Genomic DNA, 22,752 nt, shown 5'->3' on the forward strand with positions numbered 1-22,752 from the left:
CCATATCTAACAATGATTTCATTGTGAAGGGTCTGTTGTCAGAGTTTCCATTTTGGTTCCTGCTTTTCTTGAGGCTAATTTTTCATTTATTCAATAAAATATTATTGGAGATAATAACTAGAAAAGAGGTCCTCAGCCTGGAAGTGAATTTTTAAATTCTTTCTGGTTATAAAGCCAGATTTTTGTCTTTTACACATGCCAGCAAGGCAGAAAATAGCATTTCTTGGCATTATAGGGCAATTTTTGCTTCTTATTCCATTGTGACTAGGAAATACATATGAGGCAATTTCCCAGCAACCATTACTGCTTATTTCAGTGATAATTTTTCCCTTTTGGAATATCTGTAGCATTGCTGAAACCAGAACAGGTCCCGAGCTTCTGTCTTCAGCATATACGCTCTAATGTATTATGGGCTAAGTGAGAATGCTTCATTATCTTATTGAGAACGTCTCTGAGAAAAGCATTATTCTAAAAATGCTAGGACTCTCATCAAATCTATTACTTCTCAAGGGCTGGCACCAAGGATGCTCTCCCTTTAGTCTGTTACTTGGAGAGCTTGTGGCATCACAGAAACATCCCCCTGGCTTAATTCTAGACAAAAATCTTTTATGGTAAATGCACTGATAGGGTTTATTTAACAGTCTTATCTGTTGGCATAAGCGAAAGATTCTTCTAATATTAAAAATCGAGATTGCATTTTTTCCCCCCACAAGTGCATCAAACTTATTTTCTGGCTATGCAAAAGGATTTCTGTAATTTCAAAAGTTCCCAACTTTAGCTTGTCCTTCCTTCTCCCCCCGCCATTCACCTTAAAGATACCCAAGTGGAAAACACATGAGGGACACAGTTACAGTGTCATCAACCAACGGCTGTCCAACTGGAATAAAGCTCCTATTTTCTACTTCAATCCCTGCCTTCAATTGAATGAGTCTCTCATTTTCCAGGAAAAATTTTTAATGGGATGAAAACACAGTCAAGACTAAGTTCTGCCTTGACCTAAGCAGTTAACTGAACTGTGGGGAAAGACAAAATATAAAAAGGCAAAAAGCTTCCAGAAGGAAATAAAGAGCCATTACCCCTTCTTCTTCATGGCCTTCTCTAGGATCTTCTCATGCGTCGACTTCTCTTTGTCATACTGTGCCACAATTTTGTCAACTTGTGTGCAGTGCAACTTCTGCATCGTGCTATGCTCCTGAATGAGAAGAATCTGCCATCACAAGTTGGACTCTTCCAGGGTGGCTGACAAACTTTATCTATGTTGGGCTGGCATGATTCTCAACAGCTTTCCCAGAACCAAGGTTTGGAAATTGAGGAGTAACCAACTTTGAGAAGCGGAAGGACTTCCAATCTCCCGCCCAACACAAGAGTTTCTTGTACAGGGGTATCCCCAACAAGGGAGTGTCTAGCCTCAGCCTGAAGAACATGCCCACCTCAAAAGGCATCCCTGCCCACTACTGGGCAGCACCAATCATCCCAAAGTCCTCTCTTCGACACATACATGTTCTCCCCAGAACTTCTACCCACTCGTCTTTGTTCTGTTGGAGACGCCTAATTAGTCCACAGCCCCTACCACACACTGGTTCTCAAATACCCAAGTTCAGCTACCACAGTTTCCCTCTTTCACATGCTAAGTATAACTATTCACATGTGACATGGTTTCTAAACACCCAGCACGTTTTTGGAACGTGCTAAACAGTGAGAATTGCCAGGGGTTGTCACTGTCAGCTGACTTCAAATCCCCATCATACCTTTAGAAGTCGTGGAGCAGGGTGGTGCTGGGTGGGGAGATTCTCAGGACAGGAACTGACAATGGGGACAACAGAGTGGTCCAAGGGATGCTATCTGGCTGTGGATTTGGGGTCAGGGAATCGTATGGAACAGTATCTTGCTTAATTTGTGGTTGGAAGGCCTCATAAATCTAGCCACATTCCCAATATGTGTGTACTTTGTGTTATAAACACATTTCAGCCGAGGCTTTTGCAATGTGGTAGATTGCGTTAAGGGCATGGGTTCTTTAGGCTTAAATCCTGGGGCAACTCATCTAGCCTCTCGATCTGTTCATCTTTGTAAGTGGGAGAGCGATACCTAGTTCACAAGGTTGTTAGGACTAAAAGTAAATAATCATTTCAAATGCCTGCTACACCTTATTCAAAATATAGTAACATGTTCATATTATTCAATATCCATGATAACATACAGAGAGTGACTTGGGATAAGGGAGAGCAAGTAGAATGATTAAATAAATAAACCTTCCCTCCACACTGAATCAACTGCCTCAGGAATCAACACATTAACATCTCATTATTTGAATGGATTTAACTACTCTTGTATTGTGTGGACAACAAAGAGCCTACTAAAATGTCCTACTAATAGTCTTCCTTTTAAGATTTAAAGGCATCATACCTGCCCAGCCCAAGTGTTAATTTTCCTGGGCAAATAAATAAGGGACTCTATGCAAGTGCAGATTCAAACAGATTAGAATAATCTTTCCTGTGTGATCTTTCTGCTTTCCTGTTTCTTGCAAGTATTGGGAGGGAGGGTGGAGAAGATTGTTCTTTAAATAGCCTAATGCAGCACAAGAAAAGGAAAGGATTTGAGGCTTGGAAGTACGTTGACTATTTCTTAAGGAAATATTCTGGTGAATCTTATTAACCCAATTAGAGATGAGGAATGAGGCTGTTGTGACAAAAGGCGTTCACGATGGATTCCAGTAGGTTAAGATATTCTCTATGAAGGCAGGGCAAGTCTTTGTTCAGAGGTACATGACGCAAAACTTGGTTCATAGCAGGTGCTCATTAAATATTTGTTGTACAAATGAAAAAATAGCAAGGGAAAACAGCAGGAGCACTTGGATTCTGGTCTTAGCTCAGTCAATAATTAGCCAAGTGGGGCCTTGTGAAACTTATATAAATCTTTCCAGCCCTCACCTTCTTTCTTAGAAAAACTGAACAAGATCCATTTGCCCAACCTCATTCATGGGTTGGTTATGAGCTGCAAAGTTACCGAATGTATGCAGGAATAATATGGAAAATTAGGGGGTACCTAGGTGGCTCCGTCGGTTAAGCATCTGCCTTCAGCTCAGGTCATGATCCCGGGGTCCTGGGATCGAGCCCTGCATCAGGCTCCCTGCTCAGTGGGGAGCATGCTTCTCCCTCTCCCTCTGCCCCTCTCCCTGCTTGTGCTCTCTCTCTCTCAAATGAATAAATCTTTAAAAAAATATATGGAAAATTAGAAGCACATTGAATCGAAATGATTACTGTTAATACAAATAACAAAGTTGGTCTTGAAAAAGTATCTCTGTGTTTCTCTACATGCTCAGAATGATTCCTGTGTGGTAGGAAGTGGTCACTGAAGTGTGTTAGGATAATCTGGTTTCCAGACACCACTTCTCCATTCATGAAGGAACGGGCTCCTAATTATGTGATGGTGGTGAAGCCTCAGATTCCTGGAGTGTAAAACAGAGGAGCCAGGAAATGGTCTCTCCGTCCATTTTAACTCAGAAAAAGCCTATCACTGGTTCTATTCTTTGGTCCTTAATTAAATCATGAGACACTACCAAAGAGGCATACATTTTTTTCATTCATTCAGGCCAAGAGTACCAAAATTAGATGTGTTGACTGAAAAGGCAATCTTAGTTGGGTTATTTTGGGGGAGAATACATATACAGTCTTTAGCAGAATTTATAGGTTTCTTATTGGAGTTAAGAGTAAATTCAGCTTCTTTTGGGACAGACTTCTGCTGCAATTCATTCTTGTGACTGATGCAGCGTGGGCGTGAATGATGTGGGTGTGAATGACTGCACCACAGATATTGCTGAAAAATTGCAGTAACGCGTGTTTGCTCAGCATGCAACTCTGAGGTCACCAGTAAGCTGCCTCTGTGGGTGGCTGCCGTCTCTCTTCCTAACAGAGTTATGGGTCTGGCACTGAGGTCTTACCATTAATTACAATTGATGAGTTTAACAGCAGTCTTGATGTTATCAGCTAAATTGTTTGCATAGCAAAGAACAAATTTTCCATCAGTAGCTTTACTGAAATGCCAAATATTGGTCGGTTTCTAAGGAATTTCACTGGACTCATCTGATCGTGATGCTGCAAACCGGTGGCCCCAGGGATGCATCCAGCCTACAAATTTAAGATTTCTCCCTCCTCTACATGGTGTTTGGAGAGAAGACTGAACTAGGGACCAATATTTAAAGATCTGGAAGTTCATATAAGATTTCAGATTTTATGAATCCCCTTTCGAGAATGAAGCTGGCCCATGGACTCTCAAGGCACCAGTGGTGGGGAGCTAAGTCTGATTTGCCTTTTGTATGGGAATGAATGCTCTTCTGCTCTCTCTAACCAACTTCTTTCATTTACTTATTTGGTCCCTGTAGGCATTTAAGTTGTAATTGTTCTTCTAACATGTTATTGGGGATACTTACCCAACTTTGGATTTTATTTGCTCTAGGGATTTGACCACATCAGACAATTGAAAAGTATGCCCATTTCTTACTGAAAGAAACTCCAGTGTTGGACGCCAGTGAGTCATGCATTAGGGGAGATTACTGTTGCTTAGTTCTGCTTTTGCTCTCTCTCATCTAATGGACACTTGAAAGCCATTCCCCCTAGTTTCCATTTCAAATTAGAGAGGTGGTTCTAGAAAGTGAGAGACACATAGGAGTCTGATTGCCAGCTGCCCTCACAGGGTCAAAAGCAATGGCCAATGACCACTGCCAACTGCCAAATTCCAGGTATGTTAACTCACAGCCCAATCTCACTGGGGGCTGACATGGTCATTATCCCTGACTTTTCTGCTTGGTATCCTAAAAGCAGCTCACACACCTATTTCTGTGTCCCTCTTGCAGAGGGCAGATCCTCTTACACCACAATTCCTCCTCACCCTGTAGCTAACCAAGGTTGGAAAGATGATTTCTTTGGCATAATACATCTGTGTCTTAAGCCACTGGGATTTAGCTCTTGGATTCTCTCCTTCCCTGTAGGTCTAAGCAGTGGCATTACTTACCTAGGCTGATGTGTGAGAGCTGAGAGTGCCCTACAGTCATAATATGGACTGAGTGGGAGTGGATGGCTTGGATGCTGTGGTTAGAAGGATACAGCCTGGGCCAGGTTCCCTTCTCGGTAGGTTACTTTATAACCCAAGGCCTTAGGGTGGCAAATCTTAGCCCCATCTTAGGGTTGTAAGGTGTTGTTTCACAGAAAGGCTGGGGGTATTTATTCTCATTATTGCTTGACAACAGGTCAAAATCTGTTTTTGTAAGGAGGCCTCATCCTCAGCTTGCAGGAAATTACAGGGACTTCCACTAAGGGATCAAAGGACATAATAGAGTACCAAGTAATATTCCTAAAGAAACAATTCTCAAAATGTAATGTGTGCAGGAGAGGCACTTACTTAAATTTATTTCCTAGACCTCTTCTTGGAGATTATAATTAAGTCTCAGATGCAAGAATATGCATTTTTTTACAAAGCCTCCACCTCTTGGTTCAAGGATCATATGTTGAAAAAGTCCCAAAGCGGGCACCTGGGTGGCTCAGTTGGTTGAGCGACTGCCTTCAGCTCAGGTCATGATCCTGGAGTCCCGGGATCGAGTCCCACATTGGGCTCCCTACTCAGCAGGGAGTCTGCTTCTCCCTCTGACCCTCCCCGCTCTCATGTGCTCTCTCTCTCATTCTGTCTCTCAAATAAATAAATAAAATCTTAAAAAAAAAAAACCTTTAAAAAAAAAAAAGAAAAAAAAAAGTCCCAAAGGAAGCCAAGATATTTGTGTTCTAATAGAATTACGACTGGTTTTAAAAACCTTTTACTAAGACCATCAAGAAGATGTGAGAAAGAAAAATCAATGTGGGAAAACTCAGAGGTAATGCGGTAGAGTGGTTAGGAGTGTGAATTTCACTACTGGGTATTTACCCAAAGAAAACACTAATTCCAAAAGATATATGGAGCTTTGTAGTTACAATAGCCAAGATGTAGAAGCAGTGCAGGTGTCCCCTGATAGACACATGGATAGGAAGTTGCGGTGTGTGTATATGTACACACAATCACACACATATTTAAAATGGAATATTATGCAGCCATAAAAAAGGATGAGAGCGTCCCATTTGCAACAACATGGATGGACCCAGAGAGTATTATGGTAAGTGAAGTAACTCAGAGAAAGACAAATACCAAATGATTCCACTCATATGTGGGATCTAAAAAAACCAAAGCCAAATGAAGAAAGAAAAAGCAGATCGGACGTATAAATACAGACTGATGGTTCCAGAGGAGAAGGGAGTTGGCAGGTGGGCAAAATGAGAGAAGGGGACTGGGAGATACAGGCTTCCAGTTATGGAATGAACAGGTCACAGGAATAAAAAGTACAGCATAAGGTATATAGTCAATGGTATTGTAAGAGCATCACATGGTGACAGATGCAGCCACACTTGCGGTGAGCACAGCACGGTGTACAAACTTGTCAAATCCCTACATTGCACACCAGGAACTAACTTAACATTGTATGTCAACTATACTAAAAAAAAAAAAAAAAAAATCGAGTTCTGGAGTCAGAATTTAATTCACATCCTGACTCCACCATTTAAAACCTAGGTGATTTAGTCAAGGTGTGTTCTTTTAAGCATAAATTATCTCACCTGACAAATGGTTGGTAGATGTTTTGCAAAAATGGCCACAATTCTCTCTCTCTGTATCCACTCTCTCCATCCCCCCTACTTAGTGATGTGAATTTGTGGCTCCTCTTGTCAAGAAGTAGAGTCCTCAGACCTTGAATCTGGATCAGCCTGATGGTTTGCTTTCGCCAGGAAAACGAGGCGGAAGTGATTAGGTACCATTCTGAGCTGAGGCCTCAACATGCTTCTGCGTGGTCTCTTGAAACCCCACCAGGTGAATAACTAGCTCACCTGAAGATGAGAGGCCACATAAAGCAGCGAGAAGTGGCTCAGCAGAGGCTTTCCTACATCAGCCAGTGCCCCCATCTGCCCACCACTGGCCAAACTGGTGACCCCCAAAATTGTCAATTAATAAATGGGCTGCTGTCTGAAGTCACTACACTTGCGGGTAGTTTGTTATTGAGAAAAATAGGGGAACTTCTATCCAGAACTCTTAACTGATACAAGTTAATATAATGGTAGGGCTCTTTTATATAATTGTTACAAGAATACCCGAGTGCTGAAGTAAACCTCAATATATATTTAGTCTTACCATTTTAAAAGTATTTAAAAGAAAAAAATCAGTGTTAGGATAAACAAGTTCAAATGGCGGTGAGGCACTAAGTGTCCTATGTTAAGAGATACATATCCTTCCACGCTCCTTCACTCGTTTTCCCTTTTTCATTTTGAAAGACAAGTGTGTTCGTAGAGTAGGCCTCAGTATGGATTTATGGATTTGGCAAATAAAATATTCATGTAAATCCTTCATCTTAGAAGATAGTTCAGATGAGACCATGGAAAATATTAGGGAGATATTATAGACTGAAAAATTACAGAAAGTTTATAGACAGAAGCTCTGATTATTTGAAATTATTTGGGAAACCCTTGGGTAGTTGAAATAGATGAAATGCATTTTTAATGAACAGTGATAATGTGGTGAGTTGTAAAAGGTGTTTGTTAGACGTAAGCAAATGAGGCCCGTTACCAGCATTAGCTAATTATATGGCTCTAGGCAAGGGATTCACCTCTTTTCCATTTTATTAATTTCTAGAATGTGGACAGTGTTACTTAGGCTTCAGGGATATTGTGAGGAGTTGAGAATGTACATAAAATGTGTAACACTTGTAAAGGGTGCCTGGGTGGCTCAGTCAGTTAAGTATCTGACTTTTTTTTTTAAGATTTTTATTTATTTGACAGAGAGAGCACAAGCAGGGGGAGCGGCAGGCAGAGGGAGAAGCAGGCTTCCCACTGAGCAGGGGGAGCCCGATGTGGGACTCGATCCCAGGACCCCAGGATCATGACCTGAGCTGAAGGCAGTTGCCTAACCAACTGAGCCACCCAGGTGCCCTAGCATCTGACTCTTGATTTCGGCTCAGGTCATGATCTCAGGGTCATGGGATTGAGCCCTGAGTTGGGCTCTGCACTGGGTCTGGAGCCTACTTACGATTCTCTTTCTCTCTCCCTCTGCTACCCCCCCCAAAATGTGTAACACAAAACTGGCACTAAATAAATGTTAACCTTATTAATAGTTTTATGATAGAAACACTATAGAGCTACCCTATGAGCCAGAAATTGCAATACTAGGTATTTACCCAAAGGATAAAAACATAGTGATCCAAAGGGGCATCTGCACCCCAAAGTTTATAGTGGCAACATCCACAATAGCTGAACTATGGAAAGAGCTCAGATGTCCATTGAGAAATGAATGGATAAAGACGATGTGGTCTATATATACAATGGAATATTACTCAGCCATCAAAAAAATGAAATCTTACATTTGCAACGATGTAGGTGGAACTAGAGGGTATTATGCTGAGCAAAAGAAGTCAATCAGAGAAAGACAATTATATGATTTCACTCATGTGGAATTTAACAAACAAAACAGGATCACAGAGGAAGAGAGGGAAAAATAAGACAAAAACAGAGAGGGAGACAAATCCTAAGAGACTCTTAACTACAGGAAACAAACTGAGGGTTGCTGTATGGGAGGTCGGTGGGGGCAAGGAGTAATTGGGTGATGGGCATTAAGGAGGGCACTTGGACTAATGAGCACCGGGTGTTGTATGCAACTGATGAATCACTGAACTCTACCTCTGAAACTAATAATACACTAGATGCTAAGTAATTGAATAAAAAAAAAAAAACATGAAGAAAAACCCCACAAAAAACACTATAGAATTCCGAATTCATAAATTATACTGCCAAAGCCATCTGAATAAAGTGGGTCCCCTGTGTATTTAATGTAGAGGAAGGGATTCATTCGTAAGCTCATAATCACGCAGTTGTAATGGGAACTTCTGTAGTGCATGAAGGTCTGAAAAAGCAGCTATGAAATGCATTGCCCTGCTCAGAAATACTCCTGAAAAGCAACAGGCAAGCACGGCACATTTTACAAGAGCAATTTTCTCGGTTGTTTGACCTAAGGAATCTTGAACACTTTCTCCAAAAATGGCACACTAAAGCTCTTCTGAGAGTCCACACAAATGCAGATAGTTGGATTTAGGGAGATTTAAAATCTCCTTTTAGGTATTAATTCTACTGTCATGTGGGGCTCCAAGAAGCTCGTTTGTTTTCTACAAAGGAAAGCAACATGGATTCTCTCAGCCATCTGGGATCTACTGGTTATTAAACATGCACGAAGAAATGGGATCGGCTGAATGAAGTGGTGTCTGAGGTGCAGGGGAAGATCTACCAAGGCCAGCTCTAAATTATGTTCAGAAAAGTAATTTTCCACCTATTAAAGGACTGAATGTTTCTGTTCCCCCTCCAAATTCCTATGTTGAAGCCCTCATTCCCAATGAGATGAAATTTGGAGGTGGGGCCTTTGGGGGGTGACTAGGACATGAGGGTAGTGTCTTCAGGGATGGGATCAGTCCCGTAGAAGAAGGGACATGAGAGAAATGATGGCTCTCTCCACCATGTGAGGACATAGCAAGGAGGCTCTTCAAAATCCAGGAAGGGGGCTCTCATGAGGCATGGAACCTGCTGCACCTTGACCTTGGGACATCCAGCCTCCAGACTCTAAGAAGTAAATGTTTGTTATTTAAGCCTCCTGGTCTATACCAGTTTGTTACAGTGGCCCAAGCTGATGAAGACACCATCTTTGTGTGCCACTTCTCTGATAAAGCAGATGATCCTGTTTGCCAACCTGAGTCAGCTTGGAATCAAAGGTTCAGACGAAGAAATCAACAGATAACTCTGCTCTGTAGTATGTAGGTCAAGTTCTCAAGAATCGAGGACCATTCCTTAGCAGCTGTACAGATAACAAGTGTATGGATACCATCCAAACTCGATGGGGATTTTCGTAACATCCCATGGGCTACCACTGCATTTGATGTAACAAGGCGAACTTGTCTACTTACCAAAGCATCTGATGTCCTTCACAGAATAATGCAGTAAGGGGATGGGTGCTAGACACAGGTGGTTTGGGTTCAAATTCTCGCTTTGCTGCTTTCCAGTGTGGAGACAATAGTTCAACCACTTAACCTCCCTAATCATCAATTTCTTCATTTCACATGCAAAATGGAGACTTAAATAGTTTGCTTTCTAGGGTAGAGAGTATTAAATGAGACAAATGTGAAGTGCTGAGCACAGCATCTGGAAAATATTGAGCAGGTAAAAATTCTAGCCGCTATCATTGTTATTTTTATTATTGGTCACAGTATATGTTTCCTGGTTGTGCCTCAAGGAAATACTTAATGAGGGTAAGGTCAAAAGTTGGAAGTTTCCGGGGCGCCTGAGTGGCTCAGTCGTTAAGCGTCTGCCTTCGGCTCAGGTCATGGTCCCAGGGTCCTGGGATTGAGCCCCGCATCGGGCTCCCTGCTCTGTGGAGAGCCTGCTTCTCCCTCTCCCACTCCCTCTGCTTGTGTTACCTCTTTCACTGTGTCTCTCTCTGTCAAATAAATAAATAAAATCTTAAAAAAAAAAAAAGTTGGAAGTTTCCATGGAGCCCACAGGCCATGGAGATGCCTGCCTCAGTGACAGAGATCAAAGTTCAATGGAAGGAAGATCTGGGGGACGCTGTCTTGCCATGTGGGTACCAAGTCCATCCCTCTAATCAAAGTCAGGTAAGTTGCCTTTTCTCCCTCTTTTCTGTTGCCTTTCCATATTCTAGGTTTTTGCCAGTGACCAACAAAATTGAAAGCACTGCGTTAAGCAGCTCTCTCTCCAACAGTCCCACACTTCTAAAAGTCTGTGGCAAGAGTCCCCTACGGGCAATAAAAAGGAATTCCATTAAATGGACTTATTCATGAAATTTAGGAGCAAAGAGTCTGCGGAGTTACCTCTAGATCAGCAAATCCACCAAGCTATCAGTTCAATAATACAGGGAATATTACTAGGCCAAGATTAGGCTGAGTTTCTCAAAGGAGCACAAATTGTTAAATTGGGGCCATGAGCCCTGCAGTTTAATATCTGGAGTGATTCAGAGATACATCACTCAAGTCTGGCTCTGCAGGGCATGCTTTAGTTTGAGGACTGAGTCAGAGTACAAAGAAGAGGAACGCAAGATTAGTTTAAAAGAACTCTGAAGTCCTTTAAGAAATTTTCTCTTGCTCCTGTTGCCCTAAATGGATGAACCCACACGTTACCCTTCCAGCCCCAGGGATTGTTGTGATCCATCTTGGGAAGGAAAGAGGTATTATGTTCTCCTCCTTTCCCTGTGCAGAGTGATGCGGAGCAGGATGATGCCTGAGTGTGGTGAAGTTTCCAACCCACACTAGAACTCCTGAGGCCAACCAGCTCTTATAATTTCTCATGATCACTGTCAAAAAAAACCTCTTCTTATGGGCGAAAAGGAAAAACAACTCTATTTCAGAAGTAGGACACTGAGCAGAGTTTACATAATGGGGAAAGTGAGAAGAACCCTCTCCCCCGGAGCCATGGGTAAGAAGTTCAGAGCTGGCTAGTACCTCCCTCCATGCACTGTGTGTCGTAAAGGACTTGCAACCCAGGGGATGGAGGTGCCTCTAGGCTAACTGAGACTATGAGCTGGTCTTCAAGAGTCTGGCTATGGCCTATTTATTTTTAGATAAAGTCCGATTATTAAACTATTTTTAAATGGGCGAGGCTTTGTTATCTTTTGAAAGAACTGTTAGAAATGCAGATTACAAATCAGTGACAGCCAATCCCAAATGGATTCTGTTTTTAAATGTCATTTTCCAATCAGTGAAAATGAAGGTACTACTGTCCAGTTGGCTGGTGTCAGTTTCTAAGCCATGTTTTTGCCTGTGAGGAATCCACTGGTCCATTACACAGAATAACAGCTTTTCATTAGAGAGCTAAAAGTAGAAAACAAACAAGCAAACAAAATCATACACACATACCTATGTAAGCACACAACACATCATACCTTTGCATGTTTCTTCTTTAAAGAATTTAGTTCCTTCTGTTGTTTCTTTAAATGCTTCAGGTAAGCCTGTGGAAGAAACAAAGAGGGTCCCAAATCAGTGTTTTGTAGCCATGATGAATACATCTGGTGAGAAACAAAAATATATTGGTGTCACCAATATGTGTCATATAAGAGTGCTTGCAAAATGATTGAGCAATGTGGGGCGCCTGGATGGCTCAGTCGGTTAAGCGTCTGCCTTCGGCTCAGGTCATGATCCCAGGGTCCTGGGATTGAGCCCCACATCGGGCTCCCTGCTCTGCAGGGAGCCTGCTTCTCCCTCTCCCTCTCCCCCTGCTTGTGTTCCCTCTTTCACTGTGTGTCTCTCTTTCAAATAAATAAATAAAATCTTTAAAAAAAAAATATTGAGCAATTTTACCTTCATCTGCTTTAAATCTTCTATCCTTACTTGAGGGATAAGTTCGATACCTTAAAAAATATTAAATCACTGTATTAAAAATTAGAGAGAATAGCAGATAATACAAAATTCACCATTTTGAAATCTCATCTAAAGACTTTGAAGCAGCTTTACATGTAACGTTCTAGATATAAGCATCTTAATTTCTTATTACAAAGCAATTAACTAGACACTTACTTGGCAGGCTTATTGTCTCAAGTCAAGTTCCTTACAAGTAGAACCTGAGCTGGAGTTGTGCGCGCACATGACTTACTGAGGGAAGGCTCTCAGGAGAAACCTCTAGGGAGTGAGAGAAGCAGAATAGGGCAGAGGAAGAAGGCAGGGTGCATTTCTAGCTGAAATCCACCCGGACCCTGCAGGGAGTTCACTAGCATAAATGGCCATCCAAAAGATGCTCCACCTTGAGGTAAGGAGACTGGGCTTTTGTAACCCCAGAATAGTCAGCCGATGGGTTCAGAGGTTGTACAAAACCTTCTAGGCATTTCCAGGCAAGGGAACTCCCACAGTCTGAGGGCAATCCTCTGAGAAAGTGGCAGTTGTGATTTACGATCAGCCAAAGGGGGGTGCCAACCCCACAAAGGAGATCTGATCAGGCACCACAGCATCTGTTAACGTTACTTTTATCTTTGTATTTCAGGGCGTAGCATACCAGTCAACTACCTCCCTCTTCATTGTCATCAAAGAATCAAACTTTTTTTTTTTCTCAGCTGCTTTCACCAAATGTAATTTTTAAGCAATAGGCTATTGAGCGCAGCCATGCCTTCAACATACAGGAAATCCTGGAATCAAACCGTTAACAGGATGCTGTCAGGAGGACCCGGAGTCATATACTCAATTATCCTGCTACTGGAGTGATGCTAGGCCAGGTGTCGTCATGGCAACCAGAGTTGCAGGAGAATCCCCAAACATTTTCCGTTTGACTGCAGATTTTCATCTTAGACAAACAGGATGAATGTGTGCTCTGTGCTATAACTGATTTCCATTAGACTCCCAAAAGCTAGGCGTGAGATATTCAAGAAAGACAGGCCTCGAGTCCCAGGCTCTTGTTTTCCAGTTCTGTTCATTTTAAGAGGATGTGCACAGCCAGTGTGAGGGTGGGGAGGTGGGAAAGGGAGTAAGGGCTAAGAGAAATGAGCCCTGAGATCTATATACCATTTACGATAGGGGTGTCCAGAGAACCTGGGGCTGTTCTCTCTCTCTCAAGTCTGACATCACAAGCCAGCTCCCTGCTTTACTGCAAGAATGAGGGGCATTGTAGGGCAGAGATGTGAATCCTCATCTATAAAATGAACAGAGGACTGTGGTGCATGCGAGATCCCTCCAGAGAGCTAGCAGATATTAAGACTTAATCTAGTCCAATGAGACTTCTCTTTTGGTCTTGGTTAAAGTACATCTTGATTAACAGGAACCTATGAACACATGAACTTGGTTATACATTTTTTGAGAAAGACAGAAATAACTTATAAAAATTTTCATTCCTATAAATGATGTAGCTAGGGAACACCTACACTCTGCAGAGCAGGACTTGGTATGTGCTCAGTTCCCTCTGTGGGCCTACAGAAGGGTGTCTAACAGAACTTTTGGCAACTGTGGTAATGTTCTATGTGGGAGCTGTCCAACGGAGAGTGGCTAGCTATGCGTGGCTCTGGGCAACTGAGCTGTGGAGAGTGCAACTCAAGAGTTCAAGAGTTAATTTTAACATTGAAATTTACATAGCCACATGTGGCTACTCCACTGGCCAGTGCAGTTCTACAAGCTTCCCTGCTTAAGGGAAGGGTTAAGCACGGCACTTTGGGCTCCAAAGATTGTAGCTAATTGAAGTTTCGCTACGTAAAAGTTTTTGTTCTTGCAGTTCTACAAGCTTCCCTGGTTAAGGGAAGGGTTACGCCCGGAACTTTGGGCTCCAAAGATTGTAGCTAATTGAAGTTTCACTATGTAAAAGTTTTTGTTCTTATCAACAAAGCTCAAAAAGAACTTGTTTGCTCTCAAGCCATCATTCGGAGGCCAACTCAGAGTTTCGTTTTCTTAATTCCTTATTCTTAAAAAGAAAATCAAGCAGCATTGGTGCAGATACTGGTGTTGGGTTGCATGTCCGAGAGAAACAAGTTAGAACTTTCTCACCTCCACAGGTGTGGGCAGCAAGTACTGCCCGGCTCTACCCATTCACCTTGCTTTCTCTACATCAGCCCACTCTACTGACTTCCAATGGCCAGCACCTGCATTTCCTTACCTGAGGACTCTCCCTCCAAAATGTGCTTTATCACCCTTCTGTCCATTTAGAATCATTGGGGGGGAATTTATCCCTCCTCCAGGGACTCTCAACAAAAGACTGACTGTAGTTGAAGTATAAGTTCCTCTGCCTCTGAGATGTGTGTCCAACACCAGCCCTCAGGGTGTTCCCAGGAGCACTGAGCTCCAGGTGCCTCACTGGAACTTGGAAACACTCTGATTACTGGCTACCTTCTCTTCCTTGTGTCCCTTCCCCAAGCCCCTACTTGTGTCTGTTGTACTCCCCCAATAAACTACTTGCATTTGAAACCCTGTCTCAAGGTCTGCTTTGGGATGACCCAAATTAAGACCATTCTCTAGAAAGAAGCTTGCTTTCTCAAATGACACCTCTTCCCATAAAGGCCACTGGAGTAATTTCCTGACTCCCTTGACCCCTGACTCCCCTGTTCATAGACAGGAGTGGGAAGAACACCTATAAACTTCCTTCTTGCACTTCTCTGCTATTCTCCTAAAAGCTACCATGCAAAAGAATAGGCCCCTCACTTAGACCAGGTTCTGCTGAGCCTGGTTACCTCCACAAGTGTCCTTCTAAATTGTACATTCATCTGCTCCATGAACTTCAGCATCTGGCTCATGGTTTTCCCATGGAGGCATTCCCAAGCATCCAACAGGGTGATTCAGTATCCACGAGAAGAATCCATTTCATTCCTTCCTATTCATGTCAGACCTATGTTTCAAGGCCCAGATCCCAATTGGGATCTCATCCAGAAGTCTTCTCTGGGATACTTGCTGGAAGCGATGCCCTCTCCCCTCCTGTTCCTTAGTGGTTAGCCCTCATTGACCACTGCCAGCCGGGCTGTCGTGTGGGAGCCTGTCCTACATTACCCTTCTAGCCACATGAGGTCCCTGAAGGTGTAAAGGCATTTCTCATAGAACTTGGTACTGTCACTTAGAGTAGGCTTCCAATTTTCCTGAATAAAAGGCCAAAAGGAAACAGTGTGTAGACCCTCTCTCTTAGGGTGTCTGTTGAGGAGACTGGACCAGAAACGAGAGCCTCTTGGCTCCCCCCAATGCAATTTTATTTGGAACCAGGGGCAAGACCGTTCTAAACACAAACACGTTCCCTTCTAGAACTAGGATCACTTCTGTCTTCTGTAAGCTGGTCAAACTGCTGTTTTTCAGGCCACTTAAGTCACTGTAATTACTAATGTCTTTATGTACTAGTGGGCGTGACACTTTAAACAAAACAAGAACTTTACACAAAAACTCTCCCATTTTCCACTGTCTGTCTCTGTTTGAATGGCTAAAGCGACTAATGACCAGTGCTGGAATGGAATGCCCAAAGCCTGTATCATGAGCTTGCTCATGTCTCCAGGGAGGAACAGAAAAACAGCTGCAGGCAAACTACAATTTGGGCTACTTCTGTGCAGTCTCATTTACTAATTTGTTTCATAAAGCTCCATGCACACTTAGTATCCTGCTAAATTACTATGCTGCCTTGGTTTGGAAAAGCCTGTCATTTCTTACCTTCATCTGCAGCACTGTGTGCGTGTAAGTTACAAACAACATGATTCGCTAACATCAAGGGCACTGCATTCACATATAAATAGGAAATATACCCACTGAGTAGAAAACCATTAGAAAAAAGAAATTCTTATCAAAGTAAGAAGAGTGAGTCTGGTAAATGATTCATGATCGATGAGGATACTCAAAATGTTTAATTCCCAGTGTGGGATGGGCACCATCCAATCAGAATGAATGCCTGGCCAGTAAGCTCGGAAGTCAATTTTAAATGAGCAAGTTGGTTGTGGCCCCACATACCAGCTGAATGTTAGCACATGGGATACATCATTCTTTGTGGTGACACCTCTTAGAATATCTTGTTTCATTTACAGGAAACCATACAGAATCGGCCTTCAAATGTCCATCTGATAATTTTACAAATAATCATGGATGCTAAATATCTACTCATGGGGGCAATCTGTCAAGAAGGGAATCTAGAAATATATGAACAATGATGATTCTGTTGGTTCATGAGCCCACTTCCTGTCCAGATGAGTGCCCGTGGGGGTATCCAGGAGAGTGTGGGGATGACTTAGTGAAGTTCACTGCATGGAAGTTCTTTTCATTAGGGAGCCTGAATTTAAACATTTTCTAAAACTATGGATATTGTACCCAGGGCCCTCACCTCATCTAGCAGGTGAGACAAATGTTGACTCCCTGTTAAACACTCTGGGAAATTAACCAGTTTGTCCAACCTACAAGAAAACATGCTGCTCTTGAGTTTTATGGGGCAATGAAAATTGGCAAAATTAGCAATTCTAAATACCCTCAGAAAAGACTCTTCGAAGAGTCTAAAATTGCCGGAACAGATAAGGAGCCCAAACCCCTCCCCTTTACCTTTCTTGGCTTCCACGCCAGACCCCAGGGCCGCCGTGGTGGTTGGTCTGAGCTCGGAGCTGCTCTGTGGCGTCACGTTTGCTTTGGCAGTGTTGGCTTTTCCTTTCTTGTCATTCTTAGAAGTATCACTGGGCACATCTGCTATGTCACTCTGGAGCGGAAATGTTTATATTACCCTACATGAATGCCATCTCGCATTCAACTGTCTGGCACTTTCTCTATTTTACTGAATCCAGTTTGAACCACTCAGCATCTCCCCTACAACTCTCTTAACGGATCACTGCCCAGCAGGAGAAAAGATTACATGCTTTTCTCAGGCTTGAGGCAAAGGATGAAGCCGAGGAAAAAAGATGCCACTCTTTTACAAACAGGGTATGGTAAAGGGAGATTTAAAAACAAAGGAACAGGGGCGCCTGGGTGGCTCAGTCGTTAAGCGTCTGCCTTCGGCTCAGGGCATGATTCCAGGTCCTGGGATCGAACCCCGCATCGGGCTCCCTGCTCGGTGGGAAGCCTGCTTCTCCCTCTCCCACTCCCCGCTGCTTGTATTCCCTCTCTCACTGTGTCTCTCTCTGTCAAATAAATAAATAAAATCTTAAAAAAAAAAACAAAAAACAAAGGAACAAAGAAGGCGAGTGTGCACAGAAATGGAGGAAGGCTGGATGCAAGACTGGTAAGCAACAAAGACACATAAATGTCAATTTCACTAATTCACTGACTTGGATTAGCTGGTATTCTAGTGTATCACAGAAGCATCCTGTATCTGAAACATTCCTAAAAGCATTATGGATTTCCATTTCATTTATTAAATGTTTTCCATTTTATTTATTAAATATGCTACACTTTTACAGACCCTTGAAACTATTTTGTTGAATTGATAAATTCAATTTCAAAAACGCTCTTCAAGTTTGCTATATGAACTTATTACTCTGTCTTGCTCTTATAATCACTGACCACAGAACTTCCTCAACTTGGCTGTCCTTAGTCAACCATTGCTACTTACAGTTTCAATGCCCATAGCTCTCATTTGGTCTGCTCTCTTTTCCGTAATGGAAAGAAATTTCTTTGGATCTGATAAAGCATCCACAATATCTGAAAAATAACCCAAAAAGTCAGGCGGCTGTTGATTCTCTGTTTTACCGTACACACCCAGGAAAATTCAGCTAGTGAACAATTCATAATCCTGGACCCCTATTATGTCTTCTGTGAATTTCCTTCTCTTAGAACACAAGACAAAGTTAGGAAAGCACAGCCAGTTACAGAAAACAAGAAATAAGTAAGGGCAAGGATCAAAGGCCAGAGATGACTTTCTCCTATTTCCTCTTTGGTGTTTGCCCAAATAAAGATGACAGGGTGGCAGGGTGAGCCAGGTGAATTGCCTTGGGTTCTTGACTACTTATGTGACTTTGAGCAGGTTGATTCATGTCCCCAGCTGAGTTTCTTCATCTGAAAATTAGGGCTGATACCACCCACTCCGAAGGGATACGATGAGTATTCAATGAGATGATAAATGTAAAAAGTACTTGGAACATAGTAGACACCACCGGTATCTAAGTCTTATTTTTAGGTAAGAAGGCCAATACATATTTAAAGCCAATTTTGGTTCCATGGTAGTTAAAATGAAGTATTTCTCCAGGATCCTCCCAGCTACACCTTGCACTTAAAAATGGTAAAATTTTCATGTTTTATATAATGTCATTTGAAGAGTTCCAAGTACTTTCCAGGAGAATCTCATGTAATTTTGCATTATTTACCAATTCTACAGAAGTAATATTTATTCTCATTACCTTAAAACAGTACATAATTTACAATTTTCAAAAACTCTATGTATATCAATTTCCTCCAGTAAAATCATCCTAATTACAGTCTTTAATTATTCTCAGTTGAATCTTTTTCTTATAATACAAAATACATGTATATGATAAACATTCATATAAGATGTAAAAATCTCCTCTCCTGCCAATCTGACCCCTCGTATATACTGTTATCCATTTCTTGTATCCTTATTTAAAAACAAAACAAAACAAAAAAATTCCAAATGGGTTCACAGTTTTATGCACCTATTTTTTATTTTAAACTTCACATATCTTGGAGACACTTCTTTATCAGTAATGTAGATCTACTATGTTACTTTTAAGGGCTGCTTAAATATTTCATTTTCAGAATGGCTATAATTTCTTTAACAGTGTTCCTTATTGATAGACTTTTAGATTACTTCCAGTTCTTTGCTATTATAAAGAGTATTGCAGTGAAGATCCTGGAATGTTCAAATCTCAGAGCAGACATTTGCTGTGTCCACAGCATAAATGCCTAGAGGTTAGAATGATGTGTAAGGTATTTGTCCTTTTGGTAGCAGCATTGCCAAGCTGCCCTCCAAAGAAGTTGCATCAATTTATTTTCTCTTACCAGGGGTATATGAGAAGGTTTGACTCTAGTTATCACTTAGGTCCCTAAGAACTCTTTGTCTCATAGTGGGGAAAGTAACCATATTAGCTCTTAAACCTTGCTTAGGAGAAATGACAATCATTTTTTGGAAGTTAAAGTTCTAAGAATATATTTACCTACTTTAAGTCCAAAATATGAACATTTTCAGGTGTACACAGATGTAGACAGAAAGGTAAAATAACCCCCCATATATTGCTGAAGCCCTAACAGTTATAAACAGTCCACTACATCTCCTTTACTGCCATCCTTCCCTTTTTTCCCCTCTCTTCTTTCTGCTGACACATTTGGGGCAAATTCCAGACATTGTAACATTTCATTCCTAATTACTTTTCTATGCATCTCTAAAAAAGTGCATTTTCTTTCAGAACAAACCACACCAGCACTGTATCCAACAAAGTTGGCAGTAATTCCTTACCATGAATATAATAAATGGCCCATCTTATTATTTTCCCTATTGACAATTTGTTTGAATCAAGATATAAAGCCCATACTATGTCTCTGATAACTAAGTCTCTTAAACTTACTTTAATCTAGACTAGTCCCTGCTACTATTTATTTTTCATAATGCATAGATTTGTTGAGGAGACAGATCAGGTATCCCATAAAATGTCCCACATTCTGAATATCAATGCTTCCTTGTTGTGTCATGTAGGCTCGACTTTCCCTTTTGTATGAAGACTCCAGAGGAGTTACTGTGATTTCCTATGAGTCCCATGCAAGATAAAGCCTGATTGCCCCACTTGTCCTGGTGCTAAACTCATTGATCGGCTCAGGACTTTTAATCCATCTGTGTCTGACTCCCAGATGCCACCTCCTTACACTTGTCCACAAACTCACACTGTGCTCACTGAACCCCCCGCCCTCTGTGGAGAAGACCTACCTGGCGTCGGCCTCCCTGCACACTCCTACACTGGATACACTTTGCTTGAGTTCCCACTGGCATATCTCAGTGGAGGATCCACATGGCTGGCTTGTTAGGAAACAAGTACTTGCTTATTTCTTTAGTGATATACAATCAGGTCGAGGGCCTGGAGTGTATATGGCATTTTTCAGTGGTTACTGGTAGTCCTTTCAGTAGGAATCACAGATAACACTTACATCACTTCCAGCTGATTACAAAACCAATAAAGCAAGACCTTAAAGTGTGAAATGACCCATAATCCTTCCAAACGAACCAAGCTATTTTCATTTTTGTATACGCTTGTGTCATTTTTTCCACATGAATACATATTTTATATGGTTTATTTAAAATTACATAATCTCCTTTTTTCATTTATTATTAGGTTATACCTGTACAGTTTTAAAACTTACTTTTATTGAATGAATAATGTTCCATTGAGTTTATGTACCGAACTATTCTCTACTGCTGGATATTTAGATGGCCTTTCAATTTTTTTTTTTAAAAGATTTTATTTATTTATTTGACAGAGAGAGAGAGAGTACAAGCAGGCAGAGAGGCAGGCAGAGGGAAAGGGAGAAGCAGGCTCTCCCCTGAGCAGGGAGCCCGATGCAGGGCTCGATCCCAGGACCCTGAGATCATGACCTGAGCTGAAGGCAGACGCTTAACGACTGAGCCACCCAGGCGCCCCTCAATTTTTTTTTTAATGAAAGATGACTTTGCTAGAAATATGTTAATACAGAAAGAGTTCATTTCCTTTTACCAGTGAATTTGTAATTCAGATCCATAAGATAGCAACTTATATACCTGATGAGCATTACTAACAAAATTTGTTCCTAATAAGCTTTTAAAATAGTTATTTAAGAAAAATTAATGGGAGGAATGAGTACAAAGAAAATATAGCAGAATTAAGAGGGTATATTAAGTTGAATAATGCCCTTCAAAATTCACGACTACTGGGGACCTCCGGACGTGAGCTTATTTACGAATAGGGTCTTTGCATATGTAATTAAAGACTGAGATCACACTGGATTAGGGTGGGCTCTAAATCCAATGATTGGTGCCCTCATAAGATGGGGAGAGGACACACAGAGACAAAGAGAAAAAGGCTAGGAGATGACAAAGACAGAGAATGGAATAATGTAGCTAAAAGCCAAGGAATGCTGAGGACTGCCAGGAACCACCCAGGAGCTAGGAAGAGGCAAGGAAGGATTTCTCCAAGAGCCGCCAACTCTAGGATTTCAAACTTCTAGGCTCCGGAACTGTCAGAGAATGAATTTCTGTTGTCTCAATCAATTTCTGTTGTGGCAAATTTGATTACCAATGGTAACCAAGAAAAAGGTTTTTTTTTTTTTTTTTTTTTTTAAAGGAGATAGAATTTTATTGACTACACTGCAAGGGTGCTGCAGACAGCAAAGGAGAGACGGTCTGCCACGAGGCAGTGGTGAGGGGTCACAGTTATAGGGCAGAGTGAAGAGGTATAGGAACATATGGAATTTCCCCCTTTTTGGTAACTGTGCCTGGTTGTGAGTAGCCCATTGGTTAGTTAGGGCCTATGGCTCTTTTGAGGTAGGTTGCTTAATGAGCCTGTTTGCATCAGCTCTGGGCCCTTTTGCCTTGCTCAAGACTCTACTGCTCAAGCCTGTTGCCTAAAAGCCTAAAAGGGCCTCTATATTCCCTCCTGACAGATTGACAATGACAAATCTTTGTCATTTGGGTGGAGGTCTCATCTCCAGTAACTTCTTCCTGCTGAAGGAGCAGTGGAGAGATGTCCCTACCTATGGGTCAACATTGGTCAGTTGGGAATTTATATGTAGGAATTACAAATGGCAGAGGCAAATGAATCCAGGGTAGACAACATACACGAATTTCCCTGAGTAGAAAGGATCATCTGTCAGCTTGAAATTATGGCAGCAAAGGGATCTTCTATTCTTGGGTGTATCTTCCAAATAAAGTAGGCTTTCTCATTGTTAACAAGGAGCATTCGTCAGTCCCTGGAGACCTCTCAAGGACCCATCTTGGTTTGATCAAAGAATACCTCGAATCCCAGAGTATTCTTCCTGTTTCCTGCAGCAGTGTCTTGGCCCCAGCCTTGAGGGTTGATTCTGTGCAATTCTGACTGACAACATAGGCACTGTATTTTATAACATATAGTCATGAAACAATATGCAAACTAGGTCATATATTGTTTTGTATTACATGGACAAACTGGCTAAGATGTTCTTATCAGCCATTTGCTGTAGGATTATGTAGATAGAGCCTAAATTATACATCAAAATAAGATGCTGCAGATTTATCCATTAGTTGGATAAATATCATTAATTAAATCCAT

The 22,752-nt window shown here is 41.7% G+C and overlaps 1 protein-coding gene across 4 annotated transcripts in view; it reads right to left on the bottom strand.

The window, feature by feature from the left end:
* PLCB4 (phospholipase C beta 4) overlaps positions 1-22,752 on the bottom strand; it is a 163,366-nt gene that overhangs the window by 16,591 nt on the left and 124,023 nt on the right. For all 4 annotated transcript variants that reach the window (XM_021688952.1, XM_021688951.1, XM_021688953.1 and 1 more), the window contains 5 exons: positions 18,081-18,169; positions 17,081-17,231; positions 12,413-12,462; positions 11,998-12,063; positions 1,077-1,192 (listed from right to left, as the gene is read on the bottom strand). In XM_021688952.1, coding sequence (XP_021544627.1) covers positions 1,077-1,192; positions 11,998-12,063; positions 12,413-12,462; positions 17,081-17,231; positions 18,081-18,169 — 472 coding nt within the window. The remainder of the gene's footprint in view (positions 1-1,076; positions 1,193-11,997; positions 12,064-12,412; positions 12,463-17,080; positions 17,232-18,080; positions 18,170-22,752) is intronic.

Source organism: Neomonachus schauinslandi, chromosome 10, assembly GCF_002201575.2.
Source record: "Neomonachus schauinslandi chromosome 10, ASM220157v2, whole genome shotgun sequence".
NCBI classification, from domain to species: Eukaryota; Metazoa; Chordata; class Mammalia; order Carnivora; family Phocidae; genus Neomonachus; species Neomonachus schauinslandi.